The sequence below is a fragment of the Sturnira hondurensis genome, unplaced genomic scaffold, assembly GCF_014824575.4.
Source record: "Sturnira hondurensis isolate 20B ecotype Veracruz unplaced genomic scaffold, ASM1482457v3 Scaffold0002597, whole genome shotgun sequence".
Lineage (NCBI taxonomy): Eukaryota > Metazoa > Chordata > Mammalia > Chiroptera > Phyllostomidae > Sturnira > Sturnira hondurensis.
This window is the reverse complement of record NW_028075228.1, coordinates 2226032-2250042: the sequence shown is the minus strand read 5'-3', so window position 1 is coordinate 2250042 and position 24011 is coordinate 2226032. Positions and strand designations below refer to the sequence as shown.

Sequence of the window (24011 nt, the reverse complement as noted above, 5' to 3'; positions counted from 1 at the left end):
ACTTCGATGCCCATTTTAAGAGGTACACTGAACTCTGCTGAGCCACCTTGCCTCCCTCCCAACCTCCAGCACCCGTTGAGGGGGCTATGGCCACCTTGTTTGGCCTCCTGGAGGCTGTGTCTGTGAGAGTGTGAGTGAGGTGGGCCCAAAGGTACATGATCAATCCTCTGGGGGTGTCACCCCCGGGAACATTCCTACTCCCAGAATTTGACGCTGAAGGAAAGAACACAAAGGCCACCAGCAGTACTTATAATTCTGATCATTTTCTTAAAAAAAAAAAAATCCAAAAAACCCACACACACTAAAAAACAAAACTCCCCATCCCTAACCAGCCAAATGTAACAGGTTAGCCATTAACACGAGACAAGACACTGAAGCCACACACGTCATTACTTGGTGGAGGTATTCCGGCCAGGCCGACGACCGGTGGCAGCAATGTCACAGTGGCAGCACTGATGTATGTGGCGGGGACTCCGACAAGGACAGAGACAGCCAAAACATGCTGGAGAAGCCAGGCTTACCTGACCTGGCAAATAAATAAACACAGCGCCAACAGCACCCTGCACATTAGTGAGACCTCAGGACAAAACAGAACAGCATCACACTGAACAAAGGCTTGCTGGTTATGCCAGGGATTTGGTTAAAAAAAAATTAGTCCCCACAAATGTGAACGCTCCAGGCTCAAGTCAGTAGAGTGGTCAGAAAGAACAAAGTCTCTGCTCCCCAGACGCCAACATGGCAGGACCCCGGGGTGTCTGCAGGCAGGCACCTCGGGATGCAGCCCCGGACCGTCCTACCTGCTGAGGTGGGTCCCTGGGCTGGGTTGAGTTGGGAAACACAGCCCCAAGAATCACAAACTGGGCCTCCCACCCACCTTCAGCAGAGGTCCCAGCCCAGGTGCTGGGGACAGCCAGCCGCACTTCAGAACTGCCTTTGACCTCTCAGTTCGGATAGGGAACCCTGGGGCCCCAGTCTAGCCCTCCAGGGGTGACAGTGTCCCAGTTCCCCATGACACACACCTGTCCTCAGGCTGCTGAAGACCACTGTGGGGTAGCCACCATGGTCTGGGCAGAGCTGCCTGGTTCCCCACATCTGGCAAGGCCCTATCACTCCAGAGCCAGAGGTTTGAAGCAGGACAGGAGCCCAAGTGACCCCGCCCCCTCCGGGAGAAGCCAACTGTCCATTTAGTTGCTGCTGGATCCCCATGAAAAGGCAGGTGGGCCACGCACCCGAGTCAGCATCCGGCCACCAGTCACTACGAGGTCCAGTCTCCTGGGCATGAGCAAACCACCAAGCAGGTGGTACACTGACTGACCAGTGCCCCCATCTGCAGGTGAGAAAACTGAGGCCCAGGGGAAGGATTCTGCCCAACACAGTAAGTCTGCAGTCAGGTCTTTGCAGCTTCAAATGGCCCATCCAGCCAGCCTGTCTTATGGATTTTCCACCCTCAGATGCTGAGCTCCACCCCAGCTAAGTGACATATGGCCCCAAGATGAGGAGACTTGCATAGAGGCCGGTCCTCACACATCAGAAGTCGCAGGATGGCACAGGTCCCCTGACCAGCTCCGCTTTCTTCTAGCAGAGGTGGTGGTCAGTGGGGGACAGACACCTGGCTGACTCCTTTCAGCCTCTAGGCCTAACCTAGCCCAGGTCTCCAGAGCTCCTTGTCAAGTTCCTCTAGGTCCACTGGACTGTGTGGGGGTCCTGGAGCCCAGGTAGGGGGCAGCTGGCTGGCTGGGCCATTGGAAGCTCACGTGGCTGAGCAATGAGGCCTGATGCCTGAGGACTCAGCTCAACCTCCTCGGAAAAGGTAAGTGGTCAGAGACCAAGGCAGAGCCCCACCACCTCAGACTGGGGGCTTGAGGAGGATGACCTGAGCCTAGCTGATGTGGCTCCCCAGGATGGCTTCCTGAACACAGTGACAGCTCAGGAAACCCAGCTGGTTGCCAGACATGTTGGCTGGGCCTCAGCTGTCTCCCTTGGGCAGGACACCATGGGAGCCCACGGACAAAAGCCTCCCTGGAGTGGAGGGTGGGCACGTCGTGTTGGCGCGCAGGCTCCCAGAGAGCCAGGGCGGCCTCCGCAGCAGGTGCAGAGTTGGAGCAGTGAGCAAGGTTTGGCTCTTTGTCTTCTGCTGACTGCAACTGAGTCTGGGGAAGGCCGTGCCAGTAGCAGGGGGGGGATGGTGGCGCCATGGCCAGGAGCTGGAAGCCAGTCCTGGTCAGCCTTTTGGGGTTGCCATCCACCCACTGAAGTCAATTCTGGGGATCCTGAGAGGGGCTCCCTGGGGGTCCTGGAGGAGAAGCTCATTAAGGACCTGCCTGGTGGCATCTATTGCTAGATTTCCGGGGCTTTGTCTGAGAGAACTTGAGTTAACTCCTGAACTGGATACAGAAAAGATCGAGAGGCAGCATTACCTGTAAACCAGGCCTGGTGCGCTGCCCACAGGAGAGGCCCAGACCCTCCTGCCTTTGTGCCTTTGCTCAGGCTGCCGAGCCAGGCAGGAGGCACAAAGTCAGGAGCCCCACAGCACCCGCAATGACCAGGGTCTAGCCCAGAAACCAGCAGGAGCTCCAGGATCAAACAGATGCCCATGACCTCAACCTGGAACTCCACCAGCGACAGGAACTGGCTCTTTCTGTGGAGCTGGGGCTGGCCATTTCTCTGAGATTTTCTTTCCTTTCTAGGGGTTAGAGAGGGATGGATCCACCTCAGGTCTTTAAGGCAGAGACATAAGCCCGGGGTTAGTTTTCCCAATGTCACTACAGCTACTCACAAAAAAGAAAAAAACAAGCCAAACACACGCAACTGGCAGTGCAAGTCCACTGTCCACACAGCGAGGCCGAGTCTCGGTGGCTCGCTGGCAGCTGTGGTGCTCAGCTCTCGGAATCCCTCCTCCCTCCAGACTGTGCCTGAAGCTGGTGCTGGGGGTCTCACCCACGACAGGAGCCAGCCCCAGAGGCACATCATTCTGCTGGCAGTGGAAAGGGACAAAAGACTGCCCCTACCTGTCCTTCCCCATTTCTTTCAAAAATAGTCATCATTGTGGCATCGACTTGACCTAAAAATTAAGTTAAAAAAATAATTCAAATAAACAAAGGTGGAAAAGGGCAAGGACCCTCTTGGGCCCTTGGCAAAAAGTCCACAGTTGGTCAGAAGGCCCAGCCTCTTCTTAGTTCCACATTCGTGCCTTGCCCTCTTGAAGACTTATGGATAAAAGTTCGCCTTCTGAGATTAAATTTGTACCAGTTTTCACAGTGTCCCCAGCACCTGGCCTGGTGGAGGGACGATGCGGGGTGCTCAGCTGAGCTGCCTGGATGATGGGCTGAGTCGATTTTTAGGTTGGTGAGTTGTTTTGAAATGATCTTTGTGCGCTTTCCGTCCACCCAGAAACGCCCTGCGTAGGAAGTCCCGGCTCTTCTCCCTTACGTCTCCTGAGGGACCACTTGCATGAGCTTCTGGCAAAGGACTGTCATGGAAGCTGCAGGGGAGGGGAGAGCAGAGTTACTCAGCGTCAGGCAGTCCCGTGCCTGGGGTCCAGCGGCACCTGTGAGTGCTGTGAGCCACAGCGCAGCCAGACTCATAACACCACAACTTCCACGGTTGCAAGAGAAGCCAGAAACCCTGAACTTTATGGGATACCTCCTGATCTGAAAATGTGAGCACTGGGCCCAAGGGCCTCCCTCCCTCCGGGCGGGCACCAGCCCTCATTCCACCAGGTTAGCAGCAGAGAATCCCGGCACCTCTTCCAGGGACTTGAAGTCACCCTGGAGGGAGGGTGTGGCCAAGGAACGTGGCAACTGGCTGAGCACTGGCCCTGCCCCTCACCCTGTTTGAGAACCCTGGGATCATGGGAGAAATTAAAGGGATAAGAAGTCCCGAGGCTGGGGGAGTGTTTGATGGCCCTTCCCATTTGTTCACACCTGGGCCACTGCCTCACAGACACCCAGGACCAAAAGCAAGGTCACCGCTCACTGCCAGACGACAGACCTGTGATCTTACAGAGGGGGTGGAGCAGGGGCATATGTGCAAGGGGCCCAGATGAAGACTCTGTGGGGGCGCTTTCAGGACAGAGAGCCCTGCTTTAGGGCCCAGGTATGTCCTGCAAGATGATTAAGAGGGAGCCCAGACTGGGTGGGAGGCAAAGGTCCGCTGAAAGGACTGACAGCCTTAGTTACTGGGTAGGTACCAATCAGAATTCCAAGACAGCCACCCAGGATGCAGTGACTGGGGGGCGGGCTTGCTGACACCAATGACTTTCCCAGGAGCTGGTCGCATGAGGGACCTTAGTACCGGCTCCCAACCTTGGCTTGTCAATTGACCCTGTGACCTCCGCGCAGAGATCCTGTTTTCTCCTTCCCTGCCTTTCTGGGTCAGCCTGTGTTTAAGCTGGCGACAGGCAGTGGTATTTCATTACTTGGCAAAAGCAGCTTGGTTTTCTGGAATCCCTTGTTCTAAGATTAGCTGGTGCCAAGCTGAGCGCCTTATCCCTGAAATACATGGGCCAGACGGCCCCTCCAGACACATCAAGTGCCTGAATCCCTTGGTCTGTGCCGCGAGCACACCCCCACCCCCAACCCATCCCCACCCCGGCTATGGGATTAGAGGAGACGGCAGACAGTCTGCTGGCGGGGCGGGGGGCACTGGTGGACCCTAAGCGGGGTGGATAGAGGCGCCGCTGCCCGGCCACACCGGAGGGATACTCACCGATGCCCCGGAGGAGCCACTGGGGCTTGTTTTTCCAGGAGACCCCAAGAAAGTAGACGGGCAGGCCACTGAGGATTATGGCAAAGCCAATGCCACACTCCACGGGGGTCTTCCAGAAAGAGATGGCAATCAGGAACAGGCAGGCCATGATGAAGAACACGGGGAGTGCCAGGTTCACCTGGGGACGGAGGGTGGGGCAACGGCGGTCAGCACCCAGCCCTTACTCCACACGCCTCCCATGTCCTGTCGGCACAAGTCCTGTCCCTCCCGCTGAAAGTGATGCATCCCCGCTGCCCTCCTGACCTTGGTGCGGCCATGTTCCTCCCCAGGGCGCTTCGCCTCCCCCATGGGAACCTGCAGAGCACAGCCCGTGCTCCCACCTGGTCTGAGAGTGGCTCTGACCTCCAGGGCTGTCCTTCCTGTACCTCAGTTTCCTCAGAGTTGGCCTCCCAAGAGGCGGGGTCTCTGGAGAACTGAAACCTTCCCTTGGTCTCCATTTACTCAGCACAAGGCACCAGGCAGTAATTACTCAAAGCACAGACAGTGCCAACCATGAACACAAATAACCAGGTTAGTCCCTCGAAGCTTCCCAAGGTCAGAGGAGGTCGACCTTGCTGGTTCCCACATCACAGGGCAGAAACCCTAGCCCAGCACCCACCCAGTCACCCAAGGTGGGGGGGCATTTCTGGAAAGGCCACCACCACCCACTAATAAGTGAGGGGCAGCCGCCTGCTCAAAGAGCCTTGTGGGCAGGCCGACTACAGTGTGCGGAGCCACGAGCAGGCAGACCAGCCGCAGGGGTGCCCCCACCCTGCTTCTGCACAGGGGTGGGCTCGTTTACACACAGACCTGGCCGTCTGTCTACACACTGGCAAGAGGCCCCGGGAGATAAAGGGCTAGCGAGAGTCCAACCGGGCAGCCCGCACTGCATGCCCTCCCCCAGCCCAGATTAACAGTGAAACAAAGCCTACTCTGTGCCCAGTATAGCACGAGGACAGAGTCCACACCACAGGCACAGGCTGACAGGGGACCGAGCCCACCACATACCCAGGTGACATGGAGATAGAACTAAGGTGGCCCTGGTGCCCCAAAGAACCTTTTCAAGGCAGGGAACTGGGCCCTGCTGACCTCTGTGGAACTGCTGGGTGGGGGACACTGGGATGCGGCCTGTGGGCAGGTGCCAGATGGGACGGCCAAATGCCACTGGGGACTGGACAAGGGACAAGAGCTGCCAGCCAGTGGCCACCATGAGCTCCTCCCTCTAACTCCCCCGACACGAGTCACAGCTGAGGTGCTCACTGAACCTCAGCAGGAGCATGGACTTCACTGGTCCCTCTTTTTGCAGAAATGAGGCCAGCCTTGGGCAGCTGCCCCCTAGCCCTGGGTCAATGAGGAGAGCTGCATCCGCCTCAGGCCGGGCTCAGTCGGAACCTCAGCTTTCTCCTGGGCAGCCTAATGCCCGGGCTCTCTACACCGAGGCGGAGCCGTCCTGTGTGGGGTGGATAGGACACGTCACCTCCTACCCCACAGGTGGCCCCTACCCCTCTGCCCACGTGCCGTCCTGCGCCCACGGTGCTCGTCACCCGCCTACCAGGCACTGCAGGTTTCTTGTTTACCGTCCCCCCTTTCGTCAGAACACGAGCTCCAGGAGGACGTGGATTTGGAGGGAGTCTATTTTGCCCTCTGATGAGCCCCAGCACCTGGAATCGCCTTGGCACGCTCCAGAGGTTCCCAACTAACAGTCCCTGACTGGGTGAATCACCCTCCACGTCCGAGTCCAGAAGCACGTTCACAGGTTTATCTTGGTGGATCCTCACCGGAACCCTCTCTAGGAGGATGGTGGCTGCCCAGGCACGTGCCGGCAGGGGCAGAACCAAGAGGCTATGCAGGGCTGGCTCCCAACACAGGGCCCCCAGGGACACTTGGGCCCGGTTTCTTCAGCATATGACCCACCAGGCCTGGGACACCCACCACGGCGGGGCCCTCACCTTGATGGGCCGCTCCAGCTCAGGCTTCTTGTAGCGAAGCCACAGCATCCCAATGATGGCCAGGGCCACACAGAGCCAGTTGAAGAAGCTGAAGAAGTTGATGACGGAGAAGATGTCAGTGGAGAAGGCGTACAGCAGGGTCATGATGCACTGCAAGCAGAGGGACGGGGAAGTGTGAGCCCTCGCAGGGCCTGGGCCGGATGACGGAGGCCACCCCGATGCTGGGATGTGTCTGCAGGGGGCTGACGGCACGTGCGCACTCCCAATTTAAAGGAAGACCTAGTCTGAGCAACGCGCAAGTTCTCAGAAAGCAAAGAGCCCACTGTGAGGGGGAGGGTGCAAATGCCACGCCTGACACTCATCGCAGCGTTGCCTGGAAGAGCAATGGCTGGGAACCGCCCCAAGTACCCAGCACGAGGCTCATCTAAGTCGGCTGCAGACACTTGGGCCACTGGACTCCATACCAGGGTTTTGAAACTGAGCTCCAGCTCTGCATGGTTTTAGAGGTCCCAGGGTCATCTGCTAACTGTCCCTTTGAGAAGTGGGGCCTGGCCCTCTCTCCTTGAGTTGGGCTATGTCTACTGACTCATTCCTACCCAACAGACCGAGACAGAAATGACAAGTGGGACTCCTGAGCGAGGTTACAAAAACATGGTGGCTTCCTCTTTGCTATTCCTTTCAGCTCCCTTTTCCTTGGAGGCAGCCAGGTGCCCTATCACAGGGGGACGTCCACACAGCCCTGTGGGACAAGCCCACATCCTGTGGAACTGCAGCCTCCCGCCTGAAGCCGCGGTGGGAGGGGCCATCCTGGACGTGGCACCTCCAGCCTGGGCAGAGGTTCGGATGGGACGGCAGCCCCAAACCCCAGCCCCAAACCCCCTCTACTGCCACCTCACTAGGACCCTGACCCAGGGCCACCCAGCTAAGCTGCCCTGAATTACTGACTCACAGAAACCGAGTGATGATGAATGTTTTCTGTGTAGGCCACTAACTTTGGGGAGACTTGTTACGAAGCAGTAGAGAACTAATAAAATCGTGTCTAGTGGGTGAGGAGAGACATGAGGCAAGCTGAAGAAAAGCACACATAATGTGGTCTCACTAGACATACAAGCGCCACGCACATGCGTCTGTGAGCATGCTGCTGCGCTCCGGGCAGGGAGGCACGGAGCATGGAAGCCGCCCATGAACTCTGGTTCCCTCGGGGAATGAATGGGACTTCACATATGCTGGACTGCTTGAAGTTTTGTTATAACTACTGTATATTACTTTCGGAATTAAAAACATAAAAAAAAAATCTGGCGTCTTTGTTGTTCGTGGAGCACGCAGTGAAGGGCGCCGAACAGGGAAGCACTCCGTTAGCATCTCTGTATCTCGGTCTCCGCCTCGGCTGGCTGTCCTGGTGACACCAGGCAGAGCTGGGAGGATGTCATGCAGATGGACCCCGCAGCCTCAGCCCACCCCTGCTCCTGCTGGGGGCCCTCAACACTGATCCCTAAGGGAAACCCGGGTTTGCCCTTCAATCTGCTCGCAGTCCTCCCCGGGGAGAGGGCATCAGACGGCGCTGCCAGCTTACCGTGAACAGGAGGGAGGGCATGGGTGTGAGGAGCTGCGGGTGGATCATGGAGAGTATTGAGGGCAGGTGGCCCTCCCTGGACCCCACAAAGAACAGCCTGTGGACAGAAAAACTGGTGGTCAGCCTCATCTCCGAGCAGCCCAGGCAGGGTGGGGAGTAGAGAGCGCCTATGCCCAAGCGCTGAGCTCTCCGACAGGGGCCCTCTTGCTGTCCCTGGCCGACTTGCTGGCAATGGGGAAACTCGGGGCCTTGCTCACCTCCAGTCCCCCTCCCCCCAGGCAGGGCGCACAACGAACCCACCAGAAAGTCCAGCAGGACACAGCAGTGGAGCAGCTGTGTCACCTCTGGGGAGGGGAGGGTCGTGGTTCCTTCTGTATTACTGGGACGTTTTGATAGCTATGTATTACCCAACATAAACAAAAAAACAAAAAGCCCCACAGCCTTTAAAGCTCGTGTTAAAAAGCAGCGTGCAGCAATGCACCCACCTGCCCCCTGAGTCCTGCCCTCGCTCCCACAGAGCCCAAGTGTGGAAGGAAGGTCCTGGGGGGCTCACCTGGAGGATGTGAAGAGGGACCCATTGACGGAGCCAAAGCAGGACAGGCCCACAAAGACGGGGATGATCCAGGACATGACGCCCAGGTGATAGTTCCCGAACTCCTAGACAGAGACCGAGCACGAGTGAGCGATGCTCTGAGATGCCCAGCCCGCAGCCCGACCCCCCCACCTGGACAGCACACTGTCCTCACAGCCCAGCCCGGCCCAGCCCCAGCCCCCTTGTCTGCTGACCCCCTGCACACTCCTCACAAGCATTCTGCATGCGAGTGACTCCTCGGCGTCTGGACTGTGGGGGGCTGTCCCAGGGACTGAGACTTCTTTAGAACAGCACTGGTGCTCTAAAGAAGTCTTTGCCCCTCGTCCCCACGTGCTGGCACTGCCCTCGGTGCTCCTCACCCCAGCATCACACCAGGTTGACCAGGTGCCAGGCTTCCTCCCCATTCACAGGTCTGCTCCACAAGGAAACACTGCTTTGTCTCTGTCTCTGGGTCCCCATCGCCTGACCCAGAGCAGGGCTCAATGAGTATTTACTCTGAGGGTGGAGTGGGTGGATGGGTGCCAACCCTTGCCTGCTGAGGTTGCTGGTGAGGACACTACGGGGAGGGAGCCCGCAGGATCCCCGCAGGACATTCAAAGGCCCCTGGTGGTACTCAGGGCCCCATTCTGCTGGATTTGGAAGGCTGACACAGTGTTCAGTTGCTGCCCACCATGGGGCCCGGGGACACTGCTCTCCCTCCTCTGAACCCTGTGTCTGGAATGCCCAGCAGAGGTGGCTCAGGATGTCACGGGCAGTGGTGGGAGAGGGCCACTGCGCCTTTCCTCCCTGTGCTGTGGGTTGCAGACCTCAGTCGCGGGGACTGGACTATCCAAATCACCATAATGGACTCACCCCCTCTGCCCTTGACTTTTAAAAGACCGATGCCAGGATCGCTGCAGACATGCTGACTTAACACTGGCCTAGGGTGCAGCCTGGGCATGAGCAGCCAGGGTTGAGAAGCGGCACCCTACACTTTCTGGCAGACTCGGCAGAGGGCAGCTCGACCCCTCCGTGCAGAAGTGCAGTTTGCAGACAAGGGGCCTGGTCTGCTCCACATCACAGGCTCAGAGGCGGCAGGGCCGGCCTTGGTCATCTTACCACGGCCACAGCCTCTGATGACAGCATCTCCTCGGTGGACAGTGTGGTGAAGTAGGCCAGGTTTGTCAGCACATACACCAGGGTGACGATGGGAAGGGAGATGATGATGGCCAGGGGCAGGTTTCTGAAAGGAACGAAAGGGCACGTCACCCCAGCGCGGCCCCTGACAGTGCCAACACCCCAGTCCCTAGCCCAGGCAGCTCTATGAACCTGGGCTAGGGACTCCACCCCGCCGGCCTCAGCTCCCCTTCTGTCAAATGGGCATTCCTGTTTATTCGGAGGGAAACCACATTGCAGGTCACAGAGCCACTGAGTGGCCGGTTGGAGGTCAAAACCCAGCACCCCTTCACCCCAGCGTGATCCCAACCCCAAGGCCCCTCCTGAAATGAAAGGCCCTGCACTGCTTTTATCTGAGACCAGGCTGGGCCCACAGAAGGGTTCTTAGGCAGGACTGGCTTCTTCCTTCTCTCACATTAAAATAACAAAAGGAAATGTCTGTGTTCACACACGTACCTGTAGGGGTTGATCATCTCCTCTGTGACAAAATTCAAGTAGTTCCTAGAATTCAGAGAGCAGGGTTTAACCACACATTCCTTCCAGAGTCATTGGGGCGAAGAGAACACAGATTCTGTGGGGAGTCCCCGCTGGCTGCTCTGAGCCAGGGGAGAGGAGACCCCTCCCCCACCACCGGGGCCCATCTCCGCGAACAGCTGGGGGCAAGGGCGAAGTCCTGCTCCCTTGGGAAAAACATGACCCCAGCAGGCCCACCCCCTCAGCTGGCCCTGTCCTCTCTCTGACCAGCCTTCCGGCACCTTCACCCCCGACCTGCCTGCCACGTGGCAGCCATTCTTGTGGCCCAGTATAATCCGGCCTGAGAGGGGGGCCCCAGGCGGAGACCCAGCAGGACAGAAAGCGTCAGGGGAAACCTGGCGAAGAAGCAGCCAAGGCCCAGCAGGCCCAGCCTATGGAGTGTAGATGCTTCACACCCCTCAGCGAAGGTTTATCTGTAGGGCCGCCTTCTCAGGGGCCAAGGCACCGCGGAGACAGGCACCCGAGGCTGCTGCGGGGCCCGTCCTGTGCTTTCCCGGGATGCATGGGGGCTCGAGCAGCTCTGAGAGGCTTTCCCGCCCCTCTCCACAACTGCCGGTGTGGCCAAGAGATTCAGATTTCTGGACATCTCAGGGCCTGCCCTGTGTGTCCCAAGGCCCAGACATCCTGGAACTTACCACCCCCCGTAGGCAAAGAGGCCACTATACAACGCCAATACGATGTTTCCCACATCCAGTTTGGTGCCTTCAAATGAGAATTTTGGATCCAGATTGGACACACTACCTGCAAAGGCCAAACAGACAGAAATGTTGGGTTAGAGAGCTCTGCACAGAGGCCACGGAGTAAGTTCCAGAATATCCCTGGAACAAGATACAGTAACAAACAAAAACACTGGGGTGAAATCTTTCCACTGTGACAAATTCAATGCACCCACTGAGCCACCGACGCACACGGTCCTGACTTCCCAGGGAAGTCAGCCCTGGGCTGGGAGCTCAGGCAAGGTGAGCATGACCCTGCCACGACCTGAAGGGACGTGGTCTTCAAGGGGCCTGTAGTCCATCTGAGAGGGGCATGGTACCTCTGCAGACCCTTGGTCATTCCGAGTGCCAACAGCCCAGGCAGATGCAGGGACATGCCGGGAGGGAGGGGCTGATCAGCCCTGGTCACCTCAGAGCATGGCCCCCCACAGACCTCAGTTGGAGAGCCGCAGGTCGGGGGACCCCCACCGGCCTTCTCGTGTGTCTGATGGAACTCTTGAAAGCCACCTCCTCATGGCCGCGGTGAGCACGAAATGACCCCAAAGGGATCTAGACTCTGGAACTTGGCAGGGACTGAGCAGAATAAGAGGACGGAGCAGGCTGGTGGTGCCATGACACCACTTAACTCTCAACCTGGGCACCTTCTGGACGGTGTGGGGCGGGGCCGGTGGATTTCAGCCTTGGTCCTTAATCCAGATGAACAACATACTGGGCTCCTGGACACACGGGGTGTGGGGGGTGTGGTCCGGACAGCTCAGGCCCACTCCTCTACTGACTGTTTCTACCCGCAGAGGATAGGACCCCACATCCTGTGGCCCTGCACTCACTATTTCGGAGCGCGTGGCGAGACAAGCCCGTCTGCCGTGCACTGTGGCTCAGCGAGGCCCACGTGAGTGTCCCAGGGCTGCACTAACAGATACCGAAGACTGAGGGCTCAGACAACAGAGGCTTCTTCCCTCCCAGTTCCAGAGGCCAGAAGGCTGAAATCCAGGTGCCACAGGGTCACACTCCCTCTGGAGGCTCTGTGGATGGTCCTCCCTGCCTCTCCCAGCTCCTGGGAGCTCCAGGGGTCCTTGGCTTGTGGCCGCATCACTCCAGTCTCTCCCCCTTTCCTCACACAGCCTCCTCCCTCTGTCTCCTCTTCTGCCTCTTACAAGGATGCTCATTGGATTTAGGGCGCACCCTAATGCTGGATGGTCTCCTCTTGATCCTTACTTTGACTGAATCTGAGAGCATTTTTCCAAATACAAGCACAGTCACAGGTCCCAGTGGACATGTATTTGGGGGCCACCATTCAGCCCAGCACAGTTGACACTGAAATGCGGGTATCTCAGATACCCACATAAACTGCCCCTGGCTACCAGGACAGTTTCTGGCCCTTTCTGAGGCTCTGTTACATCATCCGCCAAATGGTCCATCATCCACCAAATGGTCCAAGAACATGTGGGCCTGGACAGACTCGCTCTGTGAGGAGGGGCCAGCCCCAGCCGGTGCCAACAGACACAGGCCAGTGACCCTCTTCTCTGCACTGGGGAGGGTCACCAGGCCCTTGGGTTTTCAGTCACTGGGTCCCCTGGCTCCGGGCTGGGTGCAGCACACCCATACACTCACAAGAGGGCTTTAAACAACAGCAAAGGCACCCCCAAGGGGAACGTAGGTGCTCTGTTGCCTCCTGCTCACCCGACGCTGGAGGAGCGAGCTGAACTACTGGTCAGGTGTGGACTGTTTGTTAGTTTGGGGGCTGCTTCGAACCAAGTCTGTGGCTCTACATGCAAGGGTCTGTGCCCCACCCCTGCTGAGAAGCTGCTGTCCAGGTCCAACTGGCCCAAGCTGGGTGGGACGCAGTCCCCGGGCTGCTATGTGGGTCAGTGTTACCAGTGGCCAGTGGGTCAGCCAGTCCCTGGGGAAACAGGGATGAGGGAACCCACAGGGGACCCAAGGTCCCCAAGGGCGCTTATGCCTTCCACAAAAGTGACACCTTCAGTCACCCCGGAAACAGGACAGGGTGACAGTATGTGAGGTTTGCAAGGGGACCTGTGAGAGGAGGTTCCCATATAACCTGACACTTTACCTGACTAAAGCCTGCACATCGGGGCAGTAGTGAATTTCTTACAGCAACCACCGCAGTGGGGAGGAGGCCCCTCCGTCCATCCATCCCACTTCTGTCTCGGAGCTTATTTGTTCCAGCCCTACAGGGATGCTCAGGCCTTTGATCTCCCGCCTGAGGTCGGGGATGAACACAGGATCCACAAGCTCCCCTCACCCTGCCCACAAGGCCACGATCTCGTGACCAGAACAGGCTCCGGGGTCGTCAGCACCTTGCCCCTGAACCCCCGCACATGATCCCTCTTGGAGGCCTGGTCCCAGGCCTGCCTGGTCACAAGGCGGTCAGCAGGCCGGGTGGGTGGGGGCAGTGCTGGGAGCCAGCTCAGGGCAGTGGGAGCTCCTCTGTGCTCCCTCCCAGCTGCTCTCGCGTGGACTGTTCTGTAACGTGCATTCCTTTGTGCCTGCGGAACCCTGCCTGCCCCAGGGCCTTGCCCGCATGCTCCTGCCGTGGGGAGAGAGGAGGAGCATCTGTCTAACAGGAACACTGGGAGTCAGGCCACCTGCCCAGGGGTGTGGGGACCGCTGGCATGCAGCCGGTGTGGGATCATGACAGCAGTCCCTGAGAATGCAGGGGCAGCGGATATGTCGTATCTCCAGGTATGGCAAGCATGAGCCAGAGGCCACACCACCTCAGGATGCTACAGGTGCTCCTTGAGTCTGGAACTGCTGCCTGGGGCTGCTCCCGCTTGCCTGGATCTCCAAAAGGTCACATACCTCCCCTTCCCCAACAGGGTGCTGCTGGGTCAGACTTACAACTACTTCTGGAACATTAAAGGTCTCTCATGATAAAGATTCCTTAAGGGTGAGGCAAACTTGCCTTGAATTTACAATTTTCTCATTAATCTGCCCCATTTTCCTATTAGGATATATATATATTTTTAATTTATTTTTAGAGAGAGGGTAAGAGAGGGGGAAACATCAATGTGCAATTGGTTGCCTCTGGTGAACCCCCAATTGAGGACCTGGCCTGCAACCCAGGCATGTGCCCTGACTGGGAATCGAACCAGCGACCCTTTGGTTCACAGGCCGGCACTCAGTCCACTGAGCCACACCAGCCAGGGCAGGATATACTTGTATACCTCCTATTTATTATTCAGATTGGATTTCTTTTCCCATAGGCGGGATACAGATAGTGGTGGAGCTGTGAACACTGCCTCCCACCCCAAGCACGGCCGAGTTGCTGACACTGTGTGTGCGCAAGTGAACAGGTGGGAGATGCTGCTACACGGGGGATGGACGTGACACGTGCAGAGGACAAAATTCCAGGCTTGAAATATATCCCAGGGCTTTCTGGGGAGGCTTAAGTGTTTCCAGCCCTAAGATCTGTGTAACTTCAATATTGTCATCAAGGGGTGGCCGATTCAGAGTGTGACAGGTACATGCAGTCCTCTCCCTGAGCCAATGATGCTGGGGACAAGAATTCCTGCTGTTGACCTGGCTGGTGTAGCTCAGTGGATTGAGCACGGGCCTGCGAACCACACAATGGCAGTTCAATTCCCAGTCAGGGCACATGCCTGGGTTACAGGCCAGTTCCCAGCAGGGGGCTCACGAGAGGCAACCGTACATTGATATTTCTCTCCTTCCCTTCTCCTCTATAGATAAATAAATAGAATCTTTAAAAAAATTAAAATAAATTTAAAAAAAGAATTCTTGCTGTTGAATGGTTATTTCCTAGGGTTTACAGCTCGATTTTGCAGCCTCTGAAACCCCAGATAAATGAACACTGTTAGCTGCTCTGACCAACTCGGACTGAAGTGTATCACTGGGCTGTACCTGGGGCCTCAGCCAGGTCCCTCCCAACCAGCCCACGATGCTTCTATTCCTAGGACAGCCGTGGCTGGGGTAACCTGCCAGGACCTTCCTCAGTTGTCCAGGGCCTCACTACCAACCCCCCCTGGAGGAAAGCAGTCCCTGCAGCCATGAGCATGGCTGGCAGACCTCCCACTTCTCTCCTGGTGTGGGGTGTGCTGAGGGCTGCTGGCAAAGCTCAGTCAAGGACTTAGCTGCTTCGGACCCCGATCAACCTGCTGCAGTTCCCCTGAGCTGTCCCTCTGCCCTGTCATTTCACTGTTTCCCAGCTCACGCAGGCACAGTGTGGTCCACTGAGGACAAGGGACCGAGGGGGTGATCTGAGAGTGAACTGCTGAGAGCAGCCTAGCGCTCAAGTGCACCCGTAGCCGAGTTCCTGGGCTTGCTCAGCCTGTCTGTGCCGATTTCTGGCCTGAAGCAGAGACCCACAGCTCCCCCAGGCACATGGCCAAAGGCTGGTTGAGCATGCTGCTCTCGTCAGTGGAACCAGAGAGGACGCCAGGCCTGCTGGCTCTGCCCAGCCCCCACAGGGCTGGCACAGCTTGAAGGAGCTCAGGGGTGATGGCTCAGGAGCAATGGCTCTGCCTGTCTCCAGAGCAGCAAGAAGTGAGGCAGCCATACCTCCACTTACTGATGTGCATTATGCATTAGCAGCAGCACGGGGAACGGGCCTCCTCCTTCCCAGCAGGAGGGCGAACTCTGGACTCCACACGACCGTTTTCAACCACTCACCCACTCCAGCAACCCAGCCACATGCAACAGTGTCTGCAGACACTAAAGGTTGTCACGCTGGGGGTGGGAGCCGGGGGGCTTGTCGTGGGGGGCTAGGTGTGCTACTCAACATTTTGTAATGCACAGTGTGGCCCCACAGCAGATGACCCCAAAAGGCAACAGTGCTGGGCTGAGACCCCACTCTAGACAGGGGATGACAGAGGTATGGCCCACGTGCCGCTGCTCCCCATACCCAGGGCAGACCCACTAATTGCCCCATGTCCTCTCTCCCAGGGACCCCAAACCAGAGCTTTAACATAGAGCTCCAGGCCCAGGCAGACCCACATAAATTACTGCATAGTTTCCCCACTTGAGATCTAGCCTCATGCTCTCCCTCCTGCCATCCACTGAGAAGAGAGGGACAGGAGCAGTACAGGACCTCCCATGAGGACCGGGGGCAAGGGTATGGGAAGCCCAGGACCCCACGGTGCGTTGCTGATGACTCCCATCACGCCACGGCAACACTAAAAGCTGCCTCTAACTTGCATTCCCCACCCCCGAAGCTCTTCAATCTTCAGTCTGCCTTCTTTGCCCTAAAATGTAGTCTTTGGCAGCACCTCCTGGGAGGGTTGTCAGGAGTGAGAAAGCTACCACACTGCCAGATGCTGAGCCCTTGGCAAGTTGCAATGTCACAGGCTGCTTTGGGAACCAGGCAGTGCCTGCCTCCAGCCTGCAGGATCCCCCAGAGAATCACAGTAATTGGGCTGGGAACATTCAAAAGGCCCCAGGGAGCTGATTTCAGGGAAAACCAGCCCAAATCACTGTGTCATACAGACACAGCCACAGCCATAGAAGCCACCATCAACCCGGGATATGCAGGGGAGCCCTCCCTGCTTGGAGAAGCTTCACAGAAGAAGCTGGGAAGGCCATGTGCATATAGGGGCAGGCCCGGGATCTCTCCTTCTTCCCACCTGGGGGATGAGCAGCCCTCTGGGTCCTGAATCAGGGGACAAAGAGCCCCCCCCGCCGCGTCCCTGCAGCCCCTGAGACCTCAGCAAGCCTCTGTGCACAGGGAAGGCCTGGCCAAAGGCTCCACAGGGCTTCATCTGGGCCCCAGGCCAGGGAATCCCACCCGTGGCCTGTCAACATCTCTAGTATGGGAATGGCCATCTTCTCGGTGCAGCTAGAGAGAATTCCAGAGCCTCAGGGCTGACGAGGCCTGCCCCGCCCAGTGCTTCTGGCCTGTGAGAGCCTGAGGAGGTCGAGGGCTCAGCTAGCCCAGAGGCATCGCTGCCGGCCAGGGACTCAGGATGCGGACTGTGAGGAAGTCATCCCCACAGCTGAGGGAGTGTCCACCGCTGTAACCTTCAGCCTTGGTCCCACTGCTACCCTCTGGGTTTCCACGTGACGGCCGTTTACACTGTGGAATGCGCTGAACAGGGCCCCCCCCCCCAATTCATGTCCACCTGGAACCTCAGAATGTTACCTGACCTGGAAAAGGCTTTTTGCAAATGTAATTAAAGTGAGAATTTCAAGATGAGATCATGGATCAGGGTGAACCCTAAATCCCATGAAAGTGTCCTTAGGAGACACAGAAAGCGGCCCGTGAGGACGGAGGCAGAGATGAGTGATGCCACCAGCAGCTGGAAGAGACAAGGAAGGCTCCTGCTCCACCGGGTTCAGAGGGCACGGCCCTGGTCCTCACCCTCTGGCCTCCAGAACTGTGAGTGTTTTCAGCTCCCCCGCCCCCAAGTTTGTGTCATTGGCTGCGCGGCTGCAAGCACTCCCGGTCGTCAGAGACCAGCCAAGCCTCACTCCATCCGGTCAAGCCCTGCTGCTTGCTACTCTGCACCTTAGGGGCACGGTCGGGACGCGGTGGGAAGGCTGTGGCCTTGGACCCTGCTCTGCAGTCGCAGGCTAAGCGAGCAGCTGCTGGGCCTCAGGATCGTGCTCTGTAAAGTGGGCTGACCACGCCTCAGAGCTCTGAGTCCCGTCTGGCCAGTCAGCTCTCTGTGCCCTAGAGGACTCAGGGAGCGCACGGAGAGCCAGCACGCCCCGCGGCCGGCCTACTGGGGATCCCATTTTCCCATCTGTCTCCCTACACCGGGCTGAGTGACTCAGTCCAGTGCCCGCTCTACTTTGGCTCTGCCTGACGTCTGGGAACAGTGATGTGGCAGGACTCTGGACTGGCCGAGAGGAGGACAGAGCTCATTCACCGCGGCCACCGCTTGTCCACGGCGCGTCTCTTCAACCCTTGGCGGAGCTGACCCCTTGGCCTCACGATCAGCTTCAAGCCTCAAATCCCAGTAGGAAGGGAACCTTTTCCGACTGCACAGCCTTTAGGAGACCCCTGAGGACTAACCAGGCCAGCACAGAGCTCCGTGGCTGCACCCCCGTTCTTGTCACAGCTCTGGCCCCAACTGCTCTGTTTGTGCAGCCACCCGCCCAGGGCACAGTGAGCGAGGGCAGCAGTGGGAAAGAGCCCAGCTCCCAGGCCTTTGATTTCGTCCCAGAGGGCAGCACACAAAGCACGTGACTGCAAATCTGTTCTGATTCTGGATGCCGGATTAGCACAGAGCCGTGCAGGCCCAAAGGAAGGACTCAATTAGAAATGATCAAAGCACACTCCCGGGGAAGGCAGCCAACCTTCCCTCGATCGTGGCTATATTGCCACAAGTTCTTCCACGGGGGCTGAGGGGCTCCCATATTTGCCGTGTGACCGCCACTGTGAGCATTTCAGAGGGGCAGACCGGCTCGTGGGGGGAGGGGAGGGGCCCTGAGGCCCCATCTCTGTCTCCTGGGGCACAGGTGACTCACTGCTGCAGAACACAGAAGCCCAGCCCTCCCTGCCTCCCCCTGGCCCTTGCAGTGTTCTGCAGTCACTGTTGATTCCCCTCTGAGACAGATTCTGTCACAGGTGCCCCTGAGTCCTCCCTAAGGAGGAAAGTGGGGCCTGGGAGTACTTGATGTGCCGATCCCCTACCTGCAGGGGAGGATGGCCCACATCTGGCAACAATTCATAGCAGCAAAGAGAGGGCCGATGGCCTGGGGCTGCCGTTGCTAGTGTAGCCATTTCACAGACTAGAAAACTAAGGCTCCAATAAACAAAGTGACCCGCCCAAGAAGAGCCATACTCAAGCCCCAGACCCCCACCCCCAGGCCCAGGGTCTCCTCCCTGCCTCTGCCTGGCTGTTCCAGGCTGCCTGGCCCATTTGTGTGGGCCTTTTCCACCCCCTGGCCTGTAAGCCCAACACGGTGTTCTTGGGTAGGACAGAGTTCCTGAAGGAGCTCCCATCCCTGCGCACGGTACCTAACATCACAAGCCGTGTGAGATTGCTGACAGTGCTATGCAGGACTGGACAGGCCACTGCTTCTCCAAGCCCTGACCCAGTAACCTATGAGGCAAACTGTAAAATGACTCGAAGACCAGTCTCTAGCCCTGGGCACATGTGGTCATTCGCAGGCCTGCCTGGGCCTTCCCCATTGCCAGGCTGGTCCTTCTAGCCAGTGGCATCTCCTGTGCTTTCTTGATCCCCATCCTCCCAGCAACTTGGGGCCATACCGGACACAGGCCATAACCAACTCAGAGTCTAAGTGCCTCTGTTCCCAGTGCTACACCAGGTCTCCCGACACTTGGGGACAACGTCCTAGTGGCTGGGCGAGCTCGTGTGAGCTGCCATGGAGGCTGGGGGACCAGGCCCACGCATAGGAAACACGTCTCCTCCCGTGACCTCCAGGGGAAGGGCATTCTGCTCAGACACAATGTGGGAGGGAGAGAAAGGGTTTTTGTGGGATCTTTTATCTGCGCAACCATGCAATTGGTGTGTGACTGCTCAAGGAGACTTGAGTCGTTCTCCCACTGTTCTTTACAGCCAAGCAAAACCACAAGCGCCCCATTGTACAGCCTCCAGAAGGGACCTGGGTGTGAGGGATAAGTCTTCCACACCCCGCTGTCACCCTCCAGCCTTGGAAAAGCTGCTCAGCTCTGGGAACGGCCTGACCTTGGGGCGGGGAACCTTGCAGGGTGTCATAGATAAGCCCACAGACAAAAGAAAAATGGCAAAAGCAGGGGGAGGGGATGGCAGGTATGTCCTGAACCAAAAAGTGTCCTCTGCCCACCATGTCTATCTGCTTCTCTCTGTGGCTTCCCCACGCCAAGCCACCCCCACCCACGCTTCCTGAGACGGCTGTTTCTGTCACCCTCATCAGAAATGACCACCCAACCTCTACACAGCCTTCTGAGAAGGCCAGGAGCAAATCCAGACACCTTAGGTGGCGCTAGTCCCCACACACTCAGCACCATGGCATCCCAACCCCAGCGACAGGAGTTGCCCGAGCCCCTCCCACACCTGAGATCTCAGCCCCGGGGCCTTCGAGCAGCCATCTCTGCGCCTTCCTGCAGTCACAACTTCCTGCCCTCAGCGGGGCCTCCCAGGCCTGCGCTGGAGCCCCATGGCCCCGTCTGCATTTTCCTGTCTTGTGTGTCTGATGTCTCTGAACCACAGAGCGAGGTTTGGCTGGCGGGGCTGTGTGCTCACTGCACTCAGAGTCTGAGAAAGCTCTGGGGAAGAACAAGGGCAGGTCTGCTCACAGTCTCGTGGCAATGAGGAAACAAGGCCAACAAAGACCTGGGGCTAACAAACAGCCCACTGGACTTGAACCTGGGTTGGCTGGGCCCCATGCCCAAGCCCCTCCTACAGCCCCAGGTGCCAGGTGACCCAAGGAGGAAGATGGATTTGATGCTGGGTGGAGTGCAGGAGAGAGTGCCTAGGCCAGTGCAGGGCGGCCTGCAGCCAACCTGAGCACATCAGCTGAGCCTCTGCCGGGAGGATCCGCCCTCTTCCCATCAGCACGGGGATTCACGGGGTTTTGCATGCTGCCCGAGGGGGAAACAGAGTCAGACAAACATTGTGGGAGAAAGGGGTCAACATTTCCAACAATGTGTCCTCCAGAAAGGAAGGCATTCATCTGGGAACAAAGTAAATCTCTTAAAAACAGGAGACAGGAATTTTGCTGACGCGGCACTGTATCCCGAGTTCAGAAAGAAACTGCTTCGGGCAGGAGGTGGGTGGGGGAGGATGTTTTCAACAGCAACAGAATTATAAACACATTATACATTCAAGCCGAACAAAAGCTCTTTGCTAGTCCTACTGAAATTTGTTTTTACAAAAGTCAGGTCCCCCGCTGCATTCTTCATCTGTCTATATCCAAACACACTAGCCAAGTAAAAGCCTTCCTAAGCAAGGCTTCTATCCGATGACCCATCTCACAGCTGGACAAAGTGCTGGGTACAGAATGGAGTTTTTTCTCCCACCTATGGGTCCTAACTGCTCTCCATGAGGCCAGGGAGTTACTAGGCCCTGACTAGGTCTGTTGAGATCCCAGAAGTAAAGGGTAAGACAAGTTCTTGCCTTCAGGAATACTCGGGAACCTGAAGTCCCAGGTGGAAGCGCCCAGAGCAGCAGCGGCAGGGATTAAAGGCAGGTTCTGGCTCATCCCAGCCCTGCCTGTTGGGCTCACCCGCAGAGAGTGTTTCAAGGACTTCCTAGGGAGCCAGATGCCACTGGTCAGATGCACGATCCCAAGAGGTCCAGCTCCTGGGGTGCTGACCTAGGCTACCTGCCACAGAGAGTGACCACACATCAGGTGGAATTTTCCCTTCCACGATGACACTGATTATGGCTATAGGAGCTGGTTCTTACTAGGTACCAGATGCCATGCTAAAGGCTTCACATACATGAAGGTACTTAACAAAGATGGCCTGCTGAATGATCTGGATTCCTGCTTTGACTTCACCAGGTCAGTGTACACCAGAACTATGGGCTTCTCTCTACGTTGAGCGAGGACGGGCAAGGACAGGCAATGTGGCAGCCACTGCAGCCTCACGTGCACCCGATTCCCCTGAATCATGAGCACGCCCCCTGCCCAGTCCCATGCTCTTTGGACACCAGATCCCTTCACAGTGTGGTGCCCAGTGTGGCCAGTCGGGGGTGGGGAAGGAAGGAATCAGAGAAACCCAGAACTGCAAGGATGGATTTCTGGGTGCCATAGCCAGAAGCCCTGAGATTGTGAGGCCTTTAGGGGTTTTCCAAGCACACAATTCACAGCTAGCCATCTCCAAAGTGTGAGAGAGGACGGGCTATGACAAGCGAATAGTCACTTGCTACCCAGGGCTTCACAGTGAAAGGCAGTGGCTGTGAGAGGGAGTGTCTACATGGGATTTTAGAAGTGGCTCAAATTCTGGTTCCCCCTGTGACAGAGCTCTGAGCTGCTGCCAGGACCAGCTGTACCAGGCCAGCTGTGACCCTGGTGAGCTAGGGGACACGCAGGCTGTTCTCTGTGGGCTCCAGCTTTCTAATGGCACACAGACATAGAGTGAAGCCCCGGTGCACCCCTGCCCCTCTATACACAGGGCTGTGGGGGCTGGCTATGTGTGTCCTCACGATGACCTCCTGTGGAGGGGGCTCTCAGAACCTGTCTCGGACCAGCCAATGTGGCTTGTCTGTGGAGTCCAAGCCAACGCCCGACGGGGGCCAGCTGAGCTTCGCTTTGGGAGAAACCAGCACTTCTGTGCATCAGGAGACGCCTACAGAAGTATCCCTGACAGGGCTTTCCAGTGGCCAGGAACGGGGGGACCACATCACCCTTGCCCATAGAATGATGGGCTAAGTATAGCACAGCGGGTGAAGTGATGTGTTGGAGAACCTGGTGGATCCAGGGGCTGGGGCTCTGCAGAGGTGGGGACCCGCCCCCACCCCGGCACAGCAGGGCCTAAGAAGACCTCTGTGAAGGCCCAGAGGCTGCACTCACCCTTCCCGATCTGGATGAAGCCCAGCAGAATGATCAAGGCCAGCGCCAGGAGTTTGGCTGCAGCGAAGGCATCCTGGACTCGGGTGGCAGCCTTCACGCTGTAACAGTTCACGGCCGTGAGCAGCACTGTGGAGATAAGGCAGCAAGTGAGTCGCACTGGGCAGATGGGTCAGCATGACACAGGGGCAGGCTGAGAAGAAACCCAGCCCCTTTGGTGGGGTCTCATCCTCCGGGACTTGTTTTGATAAACTTGACAGCAATCCAGGCCCAAGGTCAAAGGCTAAGAATCACAGGCTCCTGAGCTGTCACAAAGGATTTTTTTTAATGAATAAAGTTCAATATCCCAAGGGACCAACAATCAGCACAGCTACCTTCCCTCCCTCCCCACCCTCCACACCCCTGTGTTGAGCTGAGCCTGTCTTAAGAGTGTAGGTTAAATAGCTAACCTGCCATTTGGAAGGGGACTGCTTTCACCTCTTTGTGTCCATTCAACATTTACCATAATTTACTGGGGCCACACACAGCCTACCAGACTTCTCGAAGGTGGGAAACTCTTTCTTCGGAGAGAATCTTTTAGAACCCCACAGAGTTAACAGGTGCGTGAGGTCCCCTGCCAGCACAAATCCATGTGACAAGCCAAAGGGTGGGACCACAAACACCTGAAATGGGGGTTGAAGGTGAATGCCACAGCCCTGGGGCCAAGGAGCAGCCGCGCTCGGGTGGGCCCAGCTGGTACAGGAAACCACAGTTCTACCGCCGTTGTGACGGCGTACCTTGAAACGGAAAACTGCACCAGTCACAGGTGGTTTCCACCTGATCTGGACGGGAACAGAGATGGAGACAGGGTGGCAGCCAGGCCAGACTCAGCAAACACACCCAGACAAAAGCAGGCGCTGCCTAGGCGCCTGTGAGAAGACCCTGCCTGTGCCGAGTAGTGCTGGGGCGGACGGGTGCACGCTCAGGAGCCAGCACTGACTGTTTGGGGATCTTGAGAGCTGGCAGTTCACAGAGCCACCCAGTAAACTTACAATGAAACAGAATTATACTAAAACGAAGGCAGCGAAACACTCAGCACAGATGCCTTCCCATTTCCCCATTTCTAATTCATCCACACACTCAGGTCTCTGTGCTGCTGCGTCACCTCCCTCTCAGGTGAGTGCACCTCGCTCTCATCCCAGCTCCCCACCCACAGGTACAAAACACCAGGCACCCGGGGAGCATTTACACCAGGAACTGGCAGGGCCACAGACAGGGCCTTTTCTTCATGGAGGGCTGGTCATTAAACATTAACCAGCATGGCCAGAGCCCAG

The 24011-nt window shown here is 57.4% G+C and overlaps 1 protein-coding gene across 1 annotated transcript in view; it reads right to left on the bottom strand.

The window, feature by feature from the left end:
* Positions 1-234: 234 nt before the first annotated feature.
* The window catches only part of SLC7A5 (solute carrier family 7 member 5), a 37789-nt gene continuing 14012 nt past the window's right edge, over positions 235-24011 (bottom strand). Inside the window, exons 2-10 of the mRNA XM_037040218.1 lie at positions 22702-22827; positions 11185-11290; positions 10472-10516; positions 9959-10082; positions 8822-8925; positions 8269-8365; positions 6696-6845; positions 4708-4885; positions 235-3481 (exon numbers count right to left, since the gene is read on the bottom strand). Coding sequence (XP_036896113.1) covers positions 3426-3481; positions 4708-4885; positions 6696-6845; positions 8269-8365; positions 8822-8925; positions 9959-10082; positions 10472-10516; positions 11185-11290; positions 22702-22827 — 986 coding nt within the window. The 3' untranslated portion in view covers positions 235-3425. The remainder of the gene's footprint in view (positions 3482-4707; positions 4886-6695; positions 6846-8268; positions 8366-8821; positions 8926-9958; positions 10083-10471; positions 10517-11184; positions 11291-22701; positions 22828-24011) is intronic.